Source organism: Enhydra lutris, unplaced genomic scaffold, assembly GCF_002288905.1.
Source record: "Enhydra lutris kenyoni isolate GAN:26980312 unplaced genomic scaffold, ASM228890v2 scaffoldscaffold95, whole genome shotgun sequence".
NCBI classification, from domain to species: domain Eukaryota; kingdom Metazoa; phylum Chordata; class Mammalia; order Carnivora; family Mustelidae; genus Enhydra; species Enhydra lutris.
The window spans coordinates 608,442-629,798 of record NW_019154179.1 but is presented as its reverse complement, the minus strand read 5'-3'; the positions used below and the strand labels follow the sequence as shown (position 1 = coordinate 629,798).

The 21,357-nt window shown below is 46.5% G+C and overlaps 1 protein-coding gene across 3 annotated transcripts in view; it reads right to left on the bottom strand.

Annotated features, from left to right (window-relative positions):
* The window catches only part of LOC111139084 (chromosome unknown C9orf3 homolog), a 353,105-nt gene that overhangs the window by 8,554 nt on the left and 323,194 nt on the right, over positions 1-21,357 (bottom strand). For 2 of the 3 annotated variants that reach the window (XM_022491219.1, XM_022491218.1), the window contains exon 14: positions 21,005-21,121. In XM_022491219.1, the coding sequence (XP_022346927.1) occupies positions 21,005-21,121 (117 nt within the window). Of the gene's footprint in view, positions 1-21,004; positions 21,122-21,357 lie in introns of those variants that run through there. The other variant, XM_022491220.1, reaches the window with a different exon arrangement.

The window sequence follows — 21,357 nt, the reverse complement described above, 5'->3', positions numbered from 1 at the left end:
TTATCAGTTTTTTTTTAATTGTTTCTTTCTTTCTTTTTTTTTTTTCTTTTCTTTCTGAACCTCTTTTTATCCTCTTTCTCCCCCCTCACGATTTGGGATCTCTTCTGATTTGGCTAAAGCATATTTTCCTGGGGTTGTTGCCACCCTTTTAGTATTTTACTTGCTCCTTCATATACTCTTATCTGGACAAAATGACAAGGCGGAAAAACTCACCACAAAAAAAAGAACAAGAAGCAGTACCAAAGGCTAGGGACCTAATCAATACAGACATTGGTAATATGTCAGATATAGAGTTCAGAATGACGATTCTCAAGGTTCTAGCCGGGCTCGAAAAAGGCATGGAAGATATTAAAGCAACCCTCTCCGGAGATATAAAAGCCCTTTCTGGAGAAATAAAAGAACTAAAATCTAACCAAGTTTTAATCAAAAAAGCTATTAATGAGGTGCAATCAAAAATGGAGGCTCTCGGGACGCCTGGGTGGCTCAGTTGGTTGAGCAGCTGCCTTCGGCTCAGGTCATGATCCCAGCGTCCTGGGATCGAGTCCCACATCGGGCTCCTTGCTCATCGGGGAGCCTGCTTCTCCCTCTGCCTCTGCCTGCCATTCTGTCTGCCTGTGTTTGCTCTCTCTCTCTCTCTCTGACAGATAAATAAATAAAATCTAATAAAATCTAAAAAAAAAAAAAAAAAATGGAGGCTCTCACTGCTAGGATAAATGAGGCAGAAGAAAGAATTAGCAATATAGAAGACCAAATGACAGAGAATAAAGAAGCTGAGCAAAAGAGGGACAAACAGCTACTGGACCTCGAGGGGAGAATTCGAGAGATAAGTGACACCATAAGACGAAACAACATTAGAATAATTGGGATTCCAGAAGAAGAGGAAACAGAGAGGGGAACAGAAGGTATATTGGAGAGAATTATTGGAGAGAATTTCCCCAATATGGCAAAGGGAACAAGCATCAAAATCCAGGAGGTTCAGAGAACCCCCCTCAAAATCAATAAGAATAGGTCCACACCCCGTCACCTAATAGTACAATTTACAAGTCTTAGTGATAAAGAAAAGATCCTGAAAGCAGCCCTGGAAAAGAAGTCTGTAACGTACAATGGTAAAAATATTAGATTGGCAGCAGACTTATCCACAGAGACCTGGCAGGCCAGAAAGAGCTGGCATGATATATTCAGAGTACTAAACGAGAAAACATGCAGCCAAGAATACTATATCCAGCTAGGCTATCATTGAAAATAGGAGGAGAGATTAAAAGCTTCCAGGACAAACAAAAACTGAAAGAATTTGCAAATACCAAACCAGCTCTACAGGAAATATTGAAAGGGGTCCTCTAAGCAAAGAGAGACCCTAAAAGTAGTAGATCACAAAGAAACAGAGACAATATACAATAACAGTCACCTTACAGGCAATACAATGGCACTAAATTCATATTTCTCAATACTTACCCTGAATGTTAATGGGCCAAATGCCCAAATCAAAAGACACAGGGTATCAGAATGGATAAAAAAACAAAACCCATCTATATGTTGCCTACAAGAAACTCATCTTAAACCCGAAGACACCTCCAGGTTTAAAGTGAGGGGGTGGAAAAGAATTTACCATGCTAATGGACATCAGAAGAAAGCAGGAGTGACAATCCTTATATCAGATCAATTAGATTTTAAGCCAAAGACTATAATAAGAGATGAGGAAGGACACTATATCATACTCAAAGGAACTGTCCAACAAGAAGATCTAACAATTTTAAATATCTATGCCCCTAACGTGGGAGCAGCCAACTATATAAACCAATTAATAACAAAATCAAAGAAACACATCAACAATAATACAATAATAGGGGATTTTAACACTCCCCTCACTGAAATGGACAGATCATCCAAGCAAAAGATCAACAAGGAAATAAAGGCCTTAAATGACACACTGGACTAGATGGACATCACAGATATATTCAGAACATTTCATCCCAAAGCAACAGAATACACATTCTTCTCTAGTGCACATGGAACACTCTCCAGAATAGATCACATCCTTGGTCCTAAATCAGGTCTCAACCGTTATCAAAAGATTGGGATCATTCCCTGCATATTTTTAGACCACAATGCTCTGAAGCTAGAACTCAATCACAAGAGGAAATTTGGAAAGAACCCAAATACATGGAGACTAAACAGCATCCTTCTAAAGAATGAATGGGTCAACCAGGAAATTAAAGAAGAATTGAAAAAATTCATGGAAACAAATGATAATGAAAACACAACGGTTCAAAATCTGTGGGACACAACAAAGGCAGTCCTGAGAGGAAAATATATAGCGGTACAAGCCTTTCTCAAGAAACAAGAAAGGTCTCAGGTACACAACCTAACCCTACACCTAAAGGAGCTGGAGAAAGAACAAGAAAGAAACCCTAAACCCAGCAGGAGAAGAGAAATCATAAAGATCAGAGCAGAAATCAATGAAATAGAAACCAAAAAAACAATAGAACAAATCAACGAAACTAGGAGCTGGTTCTTTGAAAGAATTAATAAGATTGATAAACCCCTGGCCAGACTTATCAAAAGAAAAGAGAAAGGACCCAAATAAATAAAATCATGAATGAAAGAGGAGAGATCACAACGAACACCAAAGAAATACAGACAATTATAAGAACATACTATGAGCAACTCTAGGCCAACAAATTTGACAATCTGGAAGAAATGGATGCATTCCTAGAGACATATAAACTACCACAACTGAACCAGGAAGAAATAGAAAGCCTGAACAGACCCATAACCAGTAAGGAGATTGAAACAGTCATCAAAAATCTCCAAACAAACAAAAGCCCAGGGCCAGACGGCTTCCCGGGGGAATTCTACCAAACATTTAAAGAAGAACTAATTCCTATTCTCCTGAAACTGTTCCAAAAAATAGAAATAGAAGGAAAACTTCCAAACTCATTTTATGAGGCCAGCATCACCTTGATCCCAAAACCAGACAAGGATCCCATCAAAAAAGAGAACTACAGACCAATATCCTTGATGAACACAGATGCAAAAATTCTCGCCAAAATACTAGCCAATAGGATTCAACAGTACATTAAAAGGATTATTCACCACCACCAAGTGGGATTTATTCCAGGGCTGCAAGTTTGGTTCAACATCCGCAAATCAATCAATGTGATACAACACATTAATAAAAGAAAGAACAAGAACCAAATGATACTCTCCATAGATGCTGAAAAAGCATTTGACAAAGTACAGCATCCCTTCCTGATCAAAACTCTTCAAAGTGTAGGGATAGAGGGCACATACCTCAATATTATCAAAGCCATCTATGAAAAACCACCACAAATATCATTCTCAATGGAGAAAAACTGAAAGCTTTTCCGCTAAGGTCAGGAACACGGCAGGGATGTCCATTATCACCACTGCTATTCAACATAGTACTAGAAGTCCTAGCCTCAGCAATCAGACAACAAAAGTAAATTAAAGGCATCCAAATCGGCAAAGAAGAAGTCAAACTATCACTCTTTGCAGATGATATGATACTATATGTGGAAAACCCAAAAGACTCCACTCCAAAACTGCTAGAACTTGTACAGGAATTCAGTAAAGTGTCAGGATATAAAATCAATGCCCAGAAATCAGTTGCATTTCTCTACACCAACAACAAGACAGAAGAAAGAGAAATTAAGGAGTCCATGCCATTTACAATTGCACCCAAAACTATAAGATACCTAGGAATAAACCTAACCAAAGAGACTAAGAATCTATACACAGAAAACTATAAAGTACTCATGAAAGAAACTGAGGAAGACATACAGAAATGGAAAAATGTTCCATGCTCCTGGATTGGAAGAATAAATATTGTGAAAATGTCTATGCTACCTAAAGCAATCTACACATTTAATGCAATTCCTATCAAAGTACCATCCATTTTTTTCAAAGAAATGGAACAAATAATCCTAAAATTTATATGGAACCAGAAAAGACCTCGAATAGCTAAAGGAATATTGAAAAAGAAAGCCAAAGTTGGTGGCATCACAATTCCGGACTTCAAGCTCTATTACAAAGCTGTCATCATCAAGACAGCATGGTACTGGCACAAAAACAGACACATAGATCATGGAACAGAATAGAGAGCCCAGAAATAGACCCTCAACTCTACGGTCAACTAATCTTCGACAAAGCAGGAAAGAATGTCCAATGGAAAAAAGACAGCCTCTTCAATAAATGGTGTTGGGAAAATTGGACAGCCACATGCAGAAAAATGAAATTGGATCATTTCCTTACACCACACACGAAAATAGACTCAAAATGGATGAGGGATCTCAATGTGAGAAAGGAATCCATCAAAATCCTTGAGGAGAACACAGGCAGCAACCTGATCTTTTATCAAGATCAAAAGCTTTTGCACAGCAAAGAAAACAGTTAACAAAACCAAAAGACAACTGACAGAATGGGAGAAGATATTTGCAAACGACATATCAGATAAAGGGCTAGTGTCCAAAATCTATAAAGAACTTAGCAAACTCAACACCCAAAGAACAAATAATCCAATCAAGAAATAGGCAGAGGACATGAACAGACATTTCTGCAAAGAAGACATCCAGATGGCCATCAGACACATGAAAAAGTGCTCCATATCACTCGGCATCAGGGAAATACAAATCAAAACCACAATGAGATATCACCTCACACCAGTCAGAATGGCTAAAATGAACAAGTCAGGAAATGACAGATGCTGGCGAGGATGCGGAGAAAGGGGAACCCTCCTACACTGTTGGTGGGAATGCAAGCTGGTGCAACCAGTCTGGAAAACAGCATGGAGGTTCCTCAAAATGTTGAAAATAGAACTACCCTATGACCCAGCAATTGCACTGTTGGGTATTTACCCTAAAGATACAAACGTAGTGATCTGAAGGGGCACGTGCACCCGAATGTTTATAGCAGCAATGTCTACAATAGCCAAACTATGGAAAGAACCTAGATGTCCATCAACAGATGAATGGATAAAGAAGATGTGGTATATATACACAATGGAATACTATGTAGCCATCAAAAGAAATGAAATCTTGCCATTTGCGACGACGTGGATGGAACTAGAGGATATCATGCTTAGCGAAATAAGTCAATCGAAGAAAGACAACTATCATATGATCTCCCTGATATGAGGGAGAGGAGATTCAACATGGGGGGTTAAGAGGGTAGGAGAAGAATAAATGAAACAAGATGGGATTGGGAGGGAGACAAACCATAAGTGACTCTTAATCTCACAAAACAAACTGAGGGTTGATGGGGGAAGGGGCTTGGGAGAGGGGGTGGGGTTATGGACATTGGGGAGGGTATGTGCTATGGTGAGTGCTTTGAAGTGTGTAAACCTGGCGATTCACAGACCTGTACCCCTGGGGATAAAAATATATGTTTATAAAAATTAAAATTAAAAAAAATAGTTTACTGTCACAATTAATAAGAGATCTAGTCTTCTGACCCCCAAAAGCCAACATGGCATCCAGGAAGCACAGTCCGGCATCCCCTCCCCTAGAAGAGCAAAAAAAACCAATGAGTCTTTTCTTTACAGAAGAGCTCAGTGCATTTCAATATTTCAGTGACAGGATGTTTAAAAGACATCAACAGGTATGCTGTGTGAGGCTGAGGGACTGATGGATATTTCTTGCTCACACACAGGGCTTTTACCTCTCTTTCTACTTTTTTCACAAAGAAAACCCTCATTTTTTTAGCTCCTAAACTCCAGGACCCAATCCACATGGCCACTTGTCACCATACATAATGCGGGGGGGGGGGGGTGTCTTCCCAAAAAACTGGCAGCAAAATGACATTTGTCTCTATTTTTCCCAGCAATATTTCAAAAGTGGGTACTGAGAATATTCCCTCTCCAGATCCCCGAGAAACCTGAATAATCTTTGACAGAGGCCGTCACATAGGTGTCTCACACTCCTTTCCCCACTGAAACTAGAGAGAGTGAGGCTCTCTGTGCTGGGGGGCCAGGGCCAGGGAATTTGGGGCAGGCCTCTGAGGAGAAAAGTGGTCCATCCTGTATGTCCGCTCTTCCTCATTTTCTATTTAGTTAATTAAATAATGGGGTAGTGGTTACCCTGTAACTTCCTCAGTGAGCTCACCGAGCACGGTGCACGCACTGGACAACGCCTGCGCCTCACATGCCACCACAGCCTCTGTGGCTCCTGGGTCCCGCGCTCCCTGAGTTTCAATGTTGCAGGAGCTCACACAGGCCAACATGGATCAAATCACACTTTAAAGATCCACGTTTTATTGTAGTTCAGTTCTGTCAAGAGTTGAAAACATTGAATGACCTTCTGAACTATGACTCAAATTCACCTCACTCCAACTTCGTGCCGGGAATCATCAAGAAGCGCCTAGACAGCCAACACCCTAGTCCCAAAGCCCATCAGTGTGGTCAGCTGGACAGAGAAGAGGTGAGGCAGCACTGGGGAGGGAGGGAGGGAGGGGAGCAGAAGAACCAGAACCCAATGAGGATGAGAAAAGGGGCATATTTCAGAAGTGAAGAGAGGCAGAGCTGCCTCAAGTGATAGCATAGTCCCAGGTCCACACCCTCCTCCATCCTGCTGCTCTGCCAGTGTGCACATGGCAGGGCGCTGGAGGCTTCTCCCTGCGGCACCTTCGGTGTGGGTCCCAGCCCCGCCTCCCCTACCCATGCTGTTCAAGGGACAAGCATGTGCCCCCCTGCCATGGCCACTTGAGGGGCTCCTCGCACACACAAACCATTTGGCACAGCGTGCGGCACACGACTGAGTTAGACTGATAAAGAGAATTTAGGGGCCATTAGGTCCCACCAGCTGACATACAGACATGCACATACAGGTGTGCGCCCATAAATCCTCAGTCCAGCAAAAGCTAGTTTGAGAATCTGCTTTTCAGAGTTCTGCTCAAGGGATATGCACAGCAGAAAAACAATGTGGGTGCTGCCCTCTATGCTGTAAATATGCACCACTGGGAATGCATTCCAGAAGCTTCCAGGTTTCCAAAGTCTCCATGAACAAAGGGTGTTAAGTACACAGACATTAATGTTCTCCCTGGGGTGCCCACCACCACACTGGTTCTTGGGGGTTGGGTGCGGATGGGCAGGTCTTGGAACGGAGGTGGGTAGGTGTGCAGAAGTGGATTCATGTGGAACCTACTTCTGGTGGCAGAGAATGAAAACCCTCCAGTAATCCACATAACTGCTCCAGGCTGGTGGCTCCCTGACCCACAGCAGGAACTCCCCCAGGAAGATGGGCTGTGTGGGAAGCAACAGGCCTGAGCCCTGGGAGGCCTGGCAGACTTGTGGGCCTGGGTATCCAAAAGGTAACCTGCATCTGACTCGTATACCTGTGGATACACATGCACACACGCAGAATCCTTTCCCTCACTCTGGTATTTTCTTTTTCTTTATGCTGGTTAACGATCTACTCAATTGATTTCATGACCCACCATGCCTTGAGCCACAGGGCCCAAGGCCCCAGGCCGGAGGTCTGCCACTCAGCCCCAGCAGCACGGCCCTGCTCCCCAGGGTGGGTAAGAAGAGCGTGGCTCCTGTGGGCTGCTGTGGAGATGGACTGAGGTTGCCCATGGCGAGCGCAGCTAAGAGTCCCATATAGTGAGTGCTTGTCATCTTAGCAGAAGTGGCATTATTTCTGGCTTTTTCACTTCACAAGTTCTGTTATTTATTGAGTTTATAAAACCTTCGGAATATCATCTCAAGGAAGTACTCTTAACTGGTGAAATGACAGAGCAAGGTGCCTGTCAGATGGCTGCTGGTCCAGAGGGTGGCCTGGAAGCTGTGTGAGGCAGAGCAGCCTGCGAGGGAAGGTGCAGACAGGGCTGGGCTCTCGGGTAGAGAGGGGGTGAGGGGCACGAGGTCCCCAGGCCTCTGGGCCCCTGCTCTGCCTGCCTGGCGACTGGTTTCAGGAGTCTGAGATTCCCTGTGGGAGGAGCAGCAAGGGTGCCACCAGAGAGGGGCGGAGAGGCCTGGGGGCCAGGGGCCAGGGGCCAGGCACCTGGGAATTTCCCAAACCACCTGTGGAGACAGAACACTCAGCTCAGCCATGCCTCAGCCCCAGCCCCATGGCGTTTCTGCCACTTCAAGGAAGTCCTTACTACCCAAAGGCTCAACTGAGCTGAACTCTGGCCCGCTCCCCTCACTTCCAGTGGTGCTCAAAAAATGGGACCTGCCTCATAGGGGTCATTTGTATTCCCAATCCATGTCTCAGATTCAAGAGGACAAGTCCCATGACCCAACGGGGCCTCTGTGTGATACGACCCTAACCTTCATCAGGACGTGCCGGGGCTCCCCCTTATTTGGTTGTTCTCTCCCGGAAACAGAAGAGAGACTGCTGAAGAATAAGTCCACTCCCCACCCCAATGTCTTTTCAACCTGAGAATCTTCATGTATCCAGAACCAGTTTTCCTACCAAACTCTGGAACAAGAGTTGGGAAATTTTCTCAGTCAAGGGCCAGACAGTCAGTGTTTCTGGCTTTTTGCTGCCCATCTGCCACCGTACTGCCAAAGCAGCCTAGACGTCTACAAGTAGGTGGGCATAGCTATCTTCAGATAAAAGTTTATTTATCTGGGTGGGCGGGGCTGGCCTGGCTATACTTTGCTGACCCCCTGCTTAGTAGGGCGGAAGTCTACCCCCCAGGTCCCCGAGTGAGGCGAGGTGAAGGGGTGCTGGTAAACATTCAAGCCCCAAAGCTATCTGCATGAGGTCATAGAACACAGAGCTGGGAGGTCCTCGTGAGCTGGCTCAGGCCTCCTTCAGCCCCTGGTCCTGCCGGGAAATCTAGCACATTCCTGAATGTGGGGCCTCTGAGTCCTTTTCTCACTGTGGGTTAAATTTTTTCAGAAACAGAGTGACTCTCGAGCCAGTGGGCCCAGCACAAATGCGTATAGAAGGCATCATGCAGGGGCGCCTGGGTGGCTCAGTGGGTTAAAGCCTCTGCCTTCAGCTCAGGTCGTGGTCCCGGAGTCCTGGGATCGAGCCCCACATCGGGCTATCTGCTCAGCAGGGAGCCTGCTTCCCTTCCTCTCTGTCTCTGCCTGCCTCTCTGCCTACTTGTGATCTCTCTGTCAAATAAAAAAAAAAAAAAAAAAGAAGGCATCACGCATGGGCAGGTGACCTGACATCATGGAAACGCAGTCTTTGGGAAGAGTGACCCCCTACACCAGCTCACTCCTAGTCTCCCCACATTGTTGGAGCTTCCCTCTGAATCACCACACCCCAGCTCCCATGCTTAGTAACACCTCACAATTCTTAAGGCTGTTTTATAGCTTTTACCTCAAGTTTCTTCTTTTTTCCCTCAATTTTTATGTTTTCCATGAAGCTATTTCAAAGAAATAAAACATTCTTTATGGGAATGCTCCCCATAAGTTGCTTGTTAACTAACAGACTAGTTTTCCAAAGTGGTTTTCAAACTTTTCTTGAACATAATTCTTCTAACTTTCAGTAAAAGTGAACTCTGAAACCTTCTAAAGACAAATTAGAGAAAATAATGTTAGCGGTTCTTCAAGCAGTTTAAAAACCTCCACATCGGGTAGGAAACACCTCTAAAATAAACCGTAAACTTGCAGGGCCCTGGGTTCCTCAGAGCTGGAGTTTGAAAACCAGTGACTCAGAATTGTTGTGCCTGAAGAATAAATGGATTCACAAAGGCTGAGCAGACACTGCTGCAGACGTAAAAACGAAGAGTTCAGTTCTGGGGGCGCCTGGGTGGCTCAGTCGTTAAGCGTCTGCCTTTGGCTCAGGTCATGACCCCAGAGTCCTAGGATCACCCCGCATCAGGCTCCCTGCTCAACGGGGAGCCTGCTTCTCTCTCTCCCACTCCCCTTGCTTGTGTTCCCTCTCTCACTGTGTCTCTCTGTCAAATAAATCAATAAAATCTTTAAAAAAAAAAAAAAAATTAGTTCTGGTAACTCAGCTAATGCCCCCAGGCTTGGTTCTTCTCACCATGAGCCGCCCCCACCACACACAGGAGCACAGGTCAGAGAGAGGAAATCAGCCACGCTGCTTCTGTCACTGTCGTTCTGGAGCCAGGGTTTGGTCTGGTGCACATCAGTGTCCAAGCCTGAAAAAGCAGCTGTGGCTCCTGGAGGGAACTGCTTCCCTTGCTTTATCTTCAAATGTTGATGATCTTCACAGCAGCGTTCAACATGGATATATTATTTTGCATTTCCTTTTCTCTGCCTGCCGCTGTCGGGCTTATTAGTGTAGCGTAGCCCCCAAACCTTTGCTCAAAAACAGTGATGGGGGGGGCGCTTGGGTGGCTCAGTGGGTTAAAGCCGCTGCCTTCAGCTCCGGTCATGGTCTCAGGGTCCTGGGATCGAGCCCCACATTGGGCTCTCTGCTCAACGGGGAGCCTGCTTCCTCCAATCTCTCTCTCTCTGCCTGCCTCTCTGCCTACTTGTAATCTCTATCAAATAAATAAATAAAATCTTAAAAAAAAAAAAGTGATGGGGATGCCCTTCTGTTAACGTACCACAGCTCCATTAAAGTCTGTGTGTCCCCAAAAAGTCCCAAAGTATGTTAATTGCCTTTGGCTTTTTAACAAGGAGGCTGTGACACGAGCTGGCACTGCCACAGCCCTGCCTCACCCAGCAACACCGGCGTTGGGCCCAGGATCTTCTCCGCGCACATCCTTGACCTCGCCCCTTCGGCCGAGCCCAGCAGCACTCCACGCCCACTGGCTACTCTCTTCAGCTTGTGTCTGAGATCTGCTCCGTCCCCAGTGCTCACAGACAGGCCGTGTTCCCCTGTCTGCCCATGTACGTACCTACCCTGAAACACAAGCCTGGGGAGAGCAGAGGGGCCCGGCACCTTTAGGTCATCTCCAGGCCCCGTCTCGATGCCTGGCTTGACAAATGTTTGATAAATGTTTCTGAACGAATGTAGCCCTTTTAAAGACTCAGAATGCTTTCCAGCTACTTGGAAATTATAAGGCACAGTTGGAAGCTGTAAAATGCTTTGAAGAATGTCACCCATTCCTATTTATGACAGGAAGTACTCCCCTTTCTTTCCAGTCCTTTTGATTTCAAAATTTACTGTTAAAGGGGAAAAAAAATCTATCTAGGGAACATGATCTGGGAAGCCCATTAAACCTCATTTAGAGTTCCATTTTATATCTGTAAACAGAAAGACCAAGGCTCACGGCTTGTGGGAATTAATAAGTCTAACACTGCAATAAATGAACCTACTTTTTCAATTTGTGTCTGAAATTAGATTTAACTTTGCTCTGAAGCGGCTTTCCTGCGGGCGAGGGAAGCCGGCTCGGCCGCCTGGCGGCAGAAAGGCCCTCGCGGAGCGTGGCTCCAGGACGGACAGCGTCTCCAGCCAGTGCTGCCTTCCGCGGCCTGCGTGATGGTCTGGTGTGACTCACGAGAGAAGAGGACAGACCCCTCAGCTGTGTGTGGCTGTCCCCTCAAGACTCGCCACATCTGTACCGTGAGTCCAGCACTTCTCCTCTCTGCTCCCTACTCCGAACAGCCGCCACCTTCATGCACTTTTTCGAAACAAAAAGGAACGAGAAGTTCCCGCATTTGCTGTCACAAAGCCGGGTGGGGAGGGTAAGGACAACAAATGCAGCACCAGGCTGTCTGCTCTCTCAGGGCTCTTACTACCCATGCCTGAGTCAGCCGGGGACGGACAACTGGTTGTAACCGGTCACAGCCAAATGTAACCAGAGCTGCAGCAACAGGCAAACCCCCGGATCCTTCAGGACCGCCTCACACTTGACATGTCCACCCAGAGCTCCTGGGAGGATAAATGGGATGACAAACGTCAAGGACTAGAAGACGCAGCCTGACATAATTCACAAGGGCACGTTCTAACCTTTCTTCCTTCTCCTGTGGACCTATTTCATGCTATCCAGGGCAACTGGCTTCAAAAAGCAGAACTCAGGAGCCCATACTGGGTCCGCCTTGAAATATGGCACAATTTGCCTTCCTTTCCCAACGAAACTGAGCACTGGATGGCAGTCCGTTCTAATGCGTAAGTCTGTGATTAGGAAGAAACACATTCCACCTTCTTTATTCCTTTCGTTACCATGTGACACACAGCCTGTACTGAAAAGAAGACTTTTACTAAAGTTGGCAGAAAGCGGGACCATGGGTAACCTCATTCCGATAAGCTCAGAAGGGACACCAGTGCCTTCTCTTACCTCTCCTCAGAGGCAGACTCGAGGCTGGAGTGCTTCCCTAACTCCATCAGAAAGGACCGTTCCCTCCTGGAGATGTTTCCTACTCCAATCACCTAGTCACGTCAGGTGCTAGCTGCTGTTCCAGAAGACCTGGAGACTCAGGAAGGGTCATTCTCCAACAGGTAAGTATCAGATGCTGAGGATAAAGTAGTGAATAAAACAGACAACTCCCTTCTTCTTGGAACTTGTAGTCAACAGAAAGTCTAAGAAAAATCCAGGAAACCAGCAATACCTTTGTGAGAAACCCCGTGAAGAGAACGTAACAGGGTGCCACAGGGGAAGGCGGGGTGGGGGGAGCAGAAGACTCTGAGAAGGAGCTGCACGACCGCAGCGCAGAAGGAAGACACCAGCTTCGGAACAAGGAGGCCTCCTGAGCCCAATTTCTAGCCATACCACACATGCTGCGAACATTTCACCCTCTCTTCCATTCTTTTTAATGGCTATTTCTTTCAATACCCTCCCTACAAAACCACTCTTCACAGCAGCCGAGATGTGCAAACAGTCCCTTGTCCCTCAGCTGATGGATGGATAACGGCTGTAATGCATCCGATCGAACTATCTGGCAATACAAAAAGAATGAAGTGCTGATACATGCTAAGACACAGAGCATTCCGGAAAACAGGACGCGAAGTGAAAAGAAGTCGGTCACAAAAGGTCACATATCCTGTTTGTATGAATGTCCAGAACAGGCAAATCTAGACAGACAGACAGATGAGTGTGTTCCCAGGACCGGGGGTGCGGGCGGGGACAACAGCAAGGACAGCCACAGGCCACTGGGGTTTCTCTGAAGGAGGAGGATGATGGTCCACAATCATTTGTGGTGATGGTCGCAGGACTCTGCGAGGACACTAAACCACTGAACTGTACACTTAAAACAGTGACTCCAGCGGCCTCTGAATTATTTCTCAAAGCTGTTTTTAAAAACCACCCAGGAGTCAAGCTTGGGAGGCTGTTTCAGCAAAGGGCACTGCTCTACAGAGTCTGTTCTGGAGGAAACTACCTGGTGTCCTGACAGCAAAGCTGGTTGCTCCCACCCACAGACGGGCAACACCACTTGGGCTACGGAACGCGGCTCCACGTGGTTCAAGGTGCAAGTGCAACAAACGTGCAGACCAAGTAGCTTAAAAAAAAAAAAAAAAAAAAAATCAACGTTCCTGCCACCCCACAAAGTTTAGCTGATCCTTAAATTTCACACACTGACCCACGCACAAAATGCCACAATTTGCATGTAAGTGGGAGCTCTTTAATTTTTTAAACAGTTTAAAACCAATTTTCCTTTTGCTTTCAGGGACCAGCACAAACACTCACACGTAAGAGCGTGTGTGGCCACAACACAGTGTGGGAGCCACAGAGCACTGCCCCCCGCCCCACAGCAGCTGCCCCGGGGAGGGGGCCCCCCACACGCCTCAGGCAGAACCTGCATCCCATGGGTGGTACGTGGCTTCCACAGCTAGACTCCCCCAACCCTCAAATCCTGGTGTGACGGGAAACTAGGGAGCAGGAGACGTGTCCAGGAGAGGCACCGGAGGGGAGAAAAGCAATCTGGAAAGACGGAGAGTTCTGGCACAAGTGCCCCCTCCATTTCAGGGTATTTACGGGACACTTTACATGTGAATATGGCTCCGTTCACAGTTGTGTGAAAAAGATGCCAGTGTTCATAGACAACAGTGTGCTTTTCTGCTGCGGATTTCAGCACAGAAATAGAATATGAAATACGTAATCTACTGATGGAAGAATAAAGAACCCAGAAGCACCAACATAAATGTTCTTTTCCTTTTTTTTCTATTTACAGATAAATTATAAATACCATCGACTGATTTTAACTGTTTATTTAAATCGTCCATCTAAGGAACACTGAGCAGATTATGCCATTAATGGCTCATTTTTTTTATCTTCATCACTTAACACACATTTGAACAGCCCCAAGAATGCTAGAACGATTCAAGGTAAATGGAACACAAATCCCTGGGTTCAAGAACAAGAAAGGAATATTAATCTAAAACATAAAAGTTTTTTTTAACTCTGTCATTTTAGATAAGTTCTGAAAAAATTCCTTTACCATAATATAGTAGGGGACAATTTGTTTTAAGATTTCCATAGAAAAAACCTAGGGGCACCGAACTGAGAAAGAAAGAAAACTCCAAGAAAGACCTAGAGATATCTTCATGACTTGGAAGGAAATGTTCTAAAAACAGTTTCAGAAACCAAATACAACAAAGGAATAATACACAAATATAACTAAAGAATTATGTAAGAGCTCTGTTCTTTCCCACATCATAAAAGGCACAAGGTATCAAAAGACAGGTATGTCTAAAGCAACTGAAGAAAATTACCCCAATCTCTTTTTTCAATCTGTACCTGCCCAAGCTTTCAAAACTCTAGAAAAGGAATTACAATACCCCGTCAAAGAGACGGCTGAGCACCACCACCGCCCCCTCCACTGGCTCCAAAGCACTGTATTGGCTTTTTTTAAAAACTGGGTATTAATTCACTCTATAGCTCACATCCAAAAGTTGGGGTTCAACAGCCTTTGACCTCTTGACTTGCAACCTGAGCTTAACCATGTCACCAAATCACCAAGTCGGACCCTTCGTCCCTGCAAAGAAATTGTGACAAACTGCCCAGTGCTGGGTATGGCAGGTGTTTTGGGAAACTCCCACCTCATAACTCACCCTGAAAAACCACCTCGCTAGTTGCCACACACCATTCTGACTCTCCACAATGGTCTTTTTTTTTTTAAATGCTTAATCCCAAAACTGCCTCATGGGACTCTAGGCCGGGAGGGCACCTCCAGACAATGGCTAAGGATGTGGGGAGGTCCTGGGGTGTGTGCACAGCCTCTGAGAGGAGGGAGGAAGAGGCTCCCCTGCCCCGGGCCGCCCTCCCACAGCAGCAAGCTCACGGGCCCCACACCGGCCAGACGACGGCATCGCTATGCTGGTACATTGCGTGGAGGCTGACCTGAGCGGGAGGTGGCACGGGGCTCAGGACGCAGCATTTTAAATGTAACCAAATGAGCATTCTGAAGTGGCAACAGAGCCTGAAGAGACAACAACTAACCTCTCCTCTAAACTGTTCTGTGAGGAAAACAAAATAGATGTGCTTTATTTATTTTGTAGCTGGCATGCTGAGGAAAAGCAACCAGAGGAGTGAAGGGGAAGGGGGAGAGGAACACTTCGGAAGATGAGTGACCTTGAATGGAAGGAGTGTTAGCATTAAAAGGAACAGGCAGAATCAGAGCAATGGGTCAGCTTTAGAATTCAGAGATGCAGCAACGGACTAAGCTTTTTTTTTTTTTTTTTTTTTTTTTTTAAAATTTTTTTTCCATTCCCCCAACAGAGAGAGAGAGAGATCACAAGCAGGCAGAGAGACAGGCGGGGGGTGGGGGGGAGCAGGCTCCCAGCGGAGCCGAGAACCCAATGCGGGGCTCGATCCCAGGACCCCGAGACCATGACCAGAGCTGAAGGCAGAGGCTCAACCCACAGAGCCACCCAGGTGCCCCCGGACTAAGCTTTTATTCTCTGCCTTTTTAACATGCCAAGATCTGTGAAACATGAAATTCTCTCAATTCACAAAAACTATGCTTTGGACCCAAACAAAATCAGAAATCAGCACCAGAGCTGTTAGACCACCACACTCCTGGAATCATCCCCTCCGGACTTCAAAGACACGCTGTGGTGTTTTCTGTTCCAGCAAACAATGAGTTCTCCTAGTTCCGACCTACTCAAATACACGCCCTCCCCAGGGAAGCCCACCATGGGAGGGGGCCATTTATCGGGTTTTCAAGGGCTCTTCAGCAGGAAGAGGAGGAAAGGCAGTGATGTGGGAAAGGCCTTTTGGATGTTTTTCCATTTGCAATCAACCTTGAACGTGCCCTTTTCGCAGCGGAGTAGTCAGATGCTGGCATAGCTTCTTCTGTGTTCTAGTGGTAAAACAGGTTTGTCCCTCTTTGCTAATCTGCTTCCTCAGATTTGCTTGCTACTACTATGTTAGTTCTAAGTTCTTTCTTTTTCTTCTGGTGAGAGATTTTGTTTTCACCTCTCCCAAGGTTACATTCTTTGGAGCCTCAGAAGTACAGCAGACTCAGGATGGCCTTTAAACGTTAACTACCTTTCTAGTTCCTCCATGCTGTGTTGTAACCAACTGTCAAGCACTCTATTAGATGAAAGGAAAAAATTGCCTTTTGTGAATCAGCCAGTGCTGTTGAGCTGGGGTTCTTAAATGGGGGTGACTCTGCCCCCAGGAGACATTCGGTTACGTCTGGAGACACTTTTGATTGCCAAATTGGGGGTGGGTGGCGCTCCTGCTAGCGTCTCATGGTAAAGGCCAGCAATGCTGACCTTCCTACAAGGCCCAGGCCACCCCACAACCGAACTACCTGGTCCAAAATGTTGGAAGTGCCAAGGTTAGGAAACAGTGATTAGCAGCAAGTTCTCCCCTGCACCCTATCCCCCCAGTCAAGAACTCTGTCATCTGATGTTTAGGGCTCCTAACAGATAGCTTATGCTTTTCTCTCCCCTATAAAGGTTGTTTCAGATAAATAGCAAAATCTGACCATTTCACAACAAATGAAAGACTGTGAATTTGACGTGAACAGAAATGACATGAAAGCCATGAATGCTCGCAGACATTTTCTCATATCATGTTGTTAACAGTCCCAGAAAGAAGGGGTTTAGGGCTTCATTTTAATCCTGAGGAGACAGAGGATCCAGATCCTCGGCCATGGTTCCCAGGGAGGAACCAGGCGAGCTGGTGAGGAGAACCCTGATGTCACCCCGCCTGGCATTTTTCAAACCACAGGCTGAGACCCATTTGGTGGGTCATAAAATCAATTTATTGCATCACAATGCACGTTTTTAAAGAAAATGAAATAGGAAGTAGGAAATGATAGTAAGAGTAAAACTGGTTTTGTGAAACTCTCTTTGCCACTTGGCTGTGACCATAAAAGCCAGAAGTCTACAGTCCTGTCCAGGCAAAGGCTGTGCAGACAGGAAAATGGCACCAGAAAGGGGTCGACTTGGCTGTGGTCACCAGTCATTCAGGGGTCTGGGACTAGAGTGGAGCTCTGTTACCAAAGCAGTGCCTTGGCCGGGACCAGGTGCTCGGCCGGGCAAGGCATGGATGAGGAGCTCCCAAGACCAGGAGCAGGCGCCATCCCTTCCCTCCTCGTGACCAGCCATGAAGGTGTGTCCCCTGACGGGAGACTAGAGGGCTGGTGCCCAGCTGTCCCACTCCAACCCAATCCAACCTAGGAGACTTCCCCTTTCAGCCCTCAGTACTTCCTGAACACAATGAGGGGAGGAGCTGATGCTGGTAATGGCCTCTCCCAGAGAATTAATTTTCCGGCTCAATCTACCAACTGAAGCACCAGAGCAGAGAGGACACCTTGGGGACCTTCCGGACCAATGTCTTCTGTTCCCATCTAAGCCAAGTAAGATGCTGAGCTACTGATTCTGAATTTCTGAAAACTCACCTGAGGTCTGCCCCTAATTTTGAAGTGCTCATCTGTAGTCCATAGAAAGAAATTAACTTCAAGGTCACTTGGGGACCTCTTGGGGAAAAAGGTCCCAGAGCCAAGCTGCGTGAATCCTCACCTCCCCCCACCACAGCAGCTACTGCTACAGTTCAAGAGACCTGCTGAAGAGGGCAGGAAAGTCATCATTTAGAAGGGATCTTAGAAAACAGCCTTTGTTCCAAGAATCAGTTAAACTTCTATTTTTTAACTTTCACGGCTCTTTAGTTGAGGCAATATGCTCAAAACTGGAGACGAGAGATTTCTGTGAGCAGAGGTTCCTCTCAGCTCATTCTCCATCCTGGTTAAAAGCAGCCCCACATATGGTTAGTAGTTTCATAGCTCAGGATGTAAAAGATGGGGGACTCCTGTACTCAGGGTTACTTTCCAGGCTAAGAAAGGCAAACACTCCCCCACCACCGCCCCATGTTTCAGGTGGTGGCAATGAGAAGGGGCAGGCAAGGCACAAAATGACCTAGGAGGACACGTGGGACTCTGCCCAGCTTCTGGTAACATTTGTCCTCCAGCACTCTTCCTGTAAGCCTGGGAGCACGTGGCATCCCTCCCACGCCATGGGTGACACGCAGGCACCAGGAAGCCAGGGGGCCCATAACCTGGACTGGCATGCAGAAGGCGGACACCCACCCAAGGGACATGCAGCACATCGTGAGCAGCCGCAGCCTGGGTGCCACATGCCGAAATCCTGACCTGCAGGCCTGACGCTCTGCAAACACAGCTGCAGCCCTGAAGAAAGAGCCGATCCAGACACTGAGCTACCTAGAGAATCATTAAAAATAAAACTCCCAGTGGGACTGCACGAGCCTGCCCATACAGAGAAGGGAGGAGGGAAGGGCCCAGAGGGTGAGAGCACAGAAGGTGAAGCAGCCGCCGGACAGACGGCCCTGATTCACGGCAGGACAGGCCTCTCACACAGCTGAGCATACTCGGGTGGGACGCATCGAGAACGTGTTGCTCTGAAAGCAAAGGAGCGCTGCAGCCCCCCAAGCAGGCTGGGCCGCAGGCAGCTGGAGACTCCGCTTCAGTGAGCCGCGGCGACGCGGTGGCCATTCGAGGACAGTAAGGACAGCCTTTCCGTACACCTTGGAGACATGGGGAAACTACACTCCCTGCTCTGTGCTGGAGAGCCCTGTCGTCTCTGGGGCTGAAGTCTTGGTCCCAAGTCCCAGCACCCTGAACAAAGAGCAGCAGGGCCATAACTCACACTGCTCCTTGCCAGGAAAGTCACTCCAGAGCCTTTTCCCACAGGCGTGCTCCAGACACAGCCTGCCACACTCCAGTAAATTCAGCCAGCTTTCCGAAGACTGTTATTTACGACATATTTCAAAGCTCTGATAATGACTGAAAGGGACGATCCTTACTTATTTAGGTCAAGGACAAGCACCGAGAATAAAGCCAGAATCCTCCAGACCTTCCCATCAAATAATAATTCACCCATGCAATGTACTGTCACTTAAAATAAAGGCAGATGGTTATTCAACTAAATTCCTACTAATCAATGTCACAAGAAATCACACTTAACTAATAAAGTTTCTAGAAAACAGCCTGCTTGGCCAAAATCTTGTTGCTTTTCTGGTTCTGAGTGACATTTCAAGGAAACTTCACAGTGAGACGAGCTGTCAGTGTAACTAACTCCATGCCAGGACCTCAGAGAACCTAGGAAGGGGGCCGGGTGGAGGCCCACTGTTAGAAAAAAATCCCAACTGCATATGCCACGGCCTCAAGGCTCTCCTCGATCTGGCCCCCAGCCCACCCCTGACTTCAACCCAGCAGGCCCCAGAGCAGGGGTCAACCAACTCCAGATAAAGCAGACCAATCAGCCCGCAGCTAGGAGTGCTGTGATTCTTTAAAAAAGAGTTTTATTTAAAAGGAACAACAAGGGGGTAAAACAGGGTCTTGAGCCTCGCAGCTTCCAGGCACAGAGTGACAGGTGCCGGCGCCTGCTCTGATCCACCTGCCCTCGCCTGTCCGCTGCCGGTCACAGGGGCCTGGCATTTCAGAAGAATTCAGCTCTGATTAAAACATAACCTCATGCCTATAAATAAAATGTCTTTTACACACTAATTAAAAATAACAGGCTGGCATTTGGAAACTCCCATAAACAAAAATATAAGAGTTGAAATAAAGAGCAACAGTAGACTGTTTGATCTAAGCTCAGGTGGGTAAAAAGCCACATGTGTCTTCTCTGAAGTTTTTCCATTAACTCCTGAATTTACGGGGCTTTAAAATGGGGAACAATGTCCATCTTACCTTTTAATTTAACAATGTCACAGTGAGCTTTTCCCGATTTACTCCATTTTAGTGACTGTGTAAGTTTTCATAGTTAACCCAACATACATGAAATATTTCAAAATTGTAATTCATAAGAAGAAATTATGAAATAATTTGTTTTGTACACCATGTCTTCAATATCCACGATGCCTCTCACACTCGCGGCTCATCTCAACTCACGACAGCCACGGATCACACACTCAAGAGCCGCGTGTCCCCAACAGGCTGCCACTGGGCCCTGGACAGGTCTCAAATGTTCAGTCACTTCAACCGAACACAAACCAAACTTGCTTGCATTTTAAAGGAGTTTTATATAAAAGAGTTATTCATGCTGTGACCATGTGCTTGTCTTTTACTTCAGATGACTTAATACAATAAATATTTACTATTTTATGTATATAAAAACTCCTGGAATTCATCTTGGGATTCACACCACATTCTTCACAATAAGCTAAAAGATACTACGAACCACATCACATTGCTTTCCCACAAGCATCCAGTTTTGCTTTTCAAACCATGGCTGTTAGACTTAGTTCTCATTTCCTTTACACATGGCTCCTTTCCTGTCCTAACTGAATGCAACCAGGAAGTTCTGGCACATCTGAGCCGAGTTTCCTTAATGTGCAGCAGGATGGCGTGACCATGCACAGAACGACCCGCCTGAGTCTGTAATTCAAAAACACTCCACCCTGTCTGCTCATTCCTTTAGGAGACTTATGTCTGACTTTAGGATTTAAGGAGTAAAAGGGAAAAATCTCAGGACCTCAAGAGACCCTAGTGACAGCCAGGATCAGAGGCCCCTCCCAGAGTGAGCACAACCAGGGAGCAGTTCACACTCTGCTCACTGAAATTAGTACCTGCTCCGCACTCAGGAGCGCACAGCACGGACACTGCTAAGGGAAAACAGCAGTTTCGACAGCCTGGGAGGCAATGGGACCCTCAATGGTCACCAACAGCAGGGGCCACCGTCTAAACCCCAAGGGCCATCCTGGTTACCTCTGCGTCCTGTTGGGGGAGGTGGTACGTCTTCTCGAGGCTGTGCAGAGTTCGGGCGGTCAGAGTCTTCTGCTCCAAGAGATGCTCCAGAAGCAAGACGAGCTGGTCTGGGAGGAGCTGAGGGCAAAAGCAAAAAGTCTGTGAAAAGACTAGAGACTTGTCCTTGGTAAAACCTCAGGGCTTACACCATATCCCCAAAGACACTGCACTCTGGGGCCTGATTAAGCCCCATTCTCCATGGCTTTTCAGGTCAGTTCTATATTTAGAGCAGATCAAAAGATCCAATGTTTATCTTTTTATTTTTAGGTTGTACAATGTGTTTTAACGTGTGCAACATGATGACTGAATATACG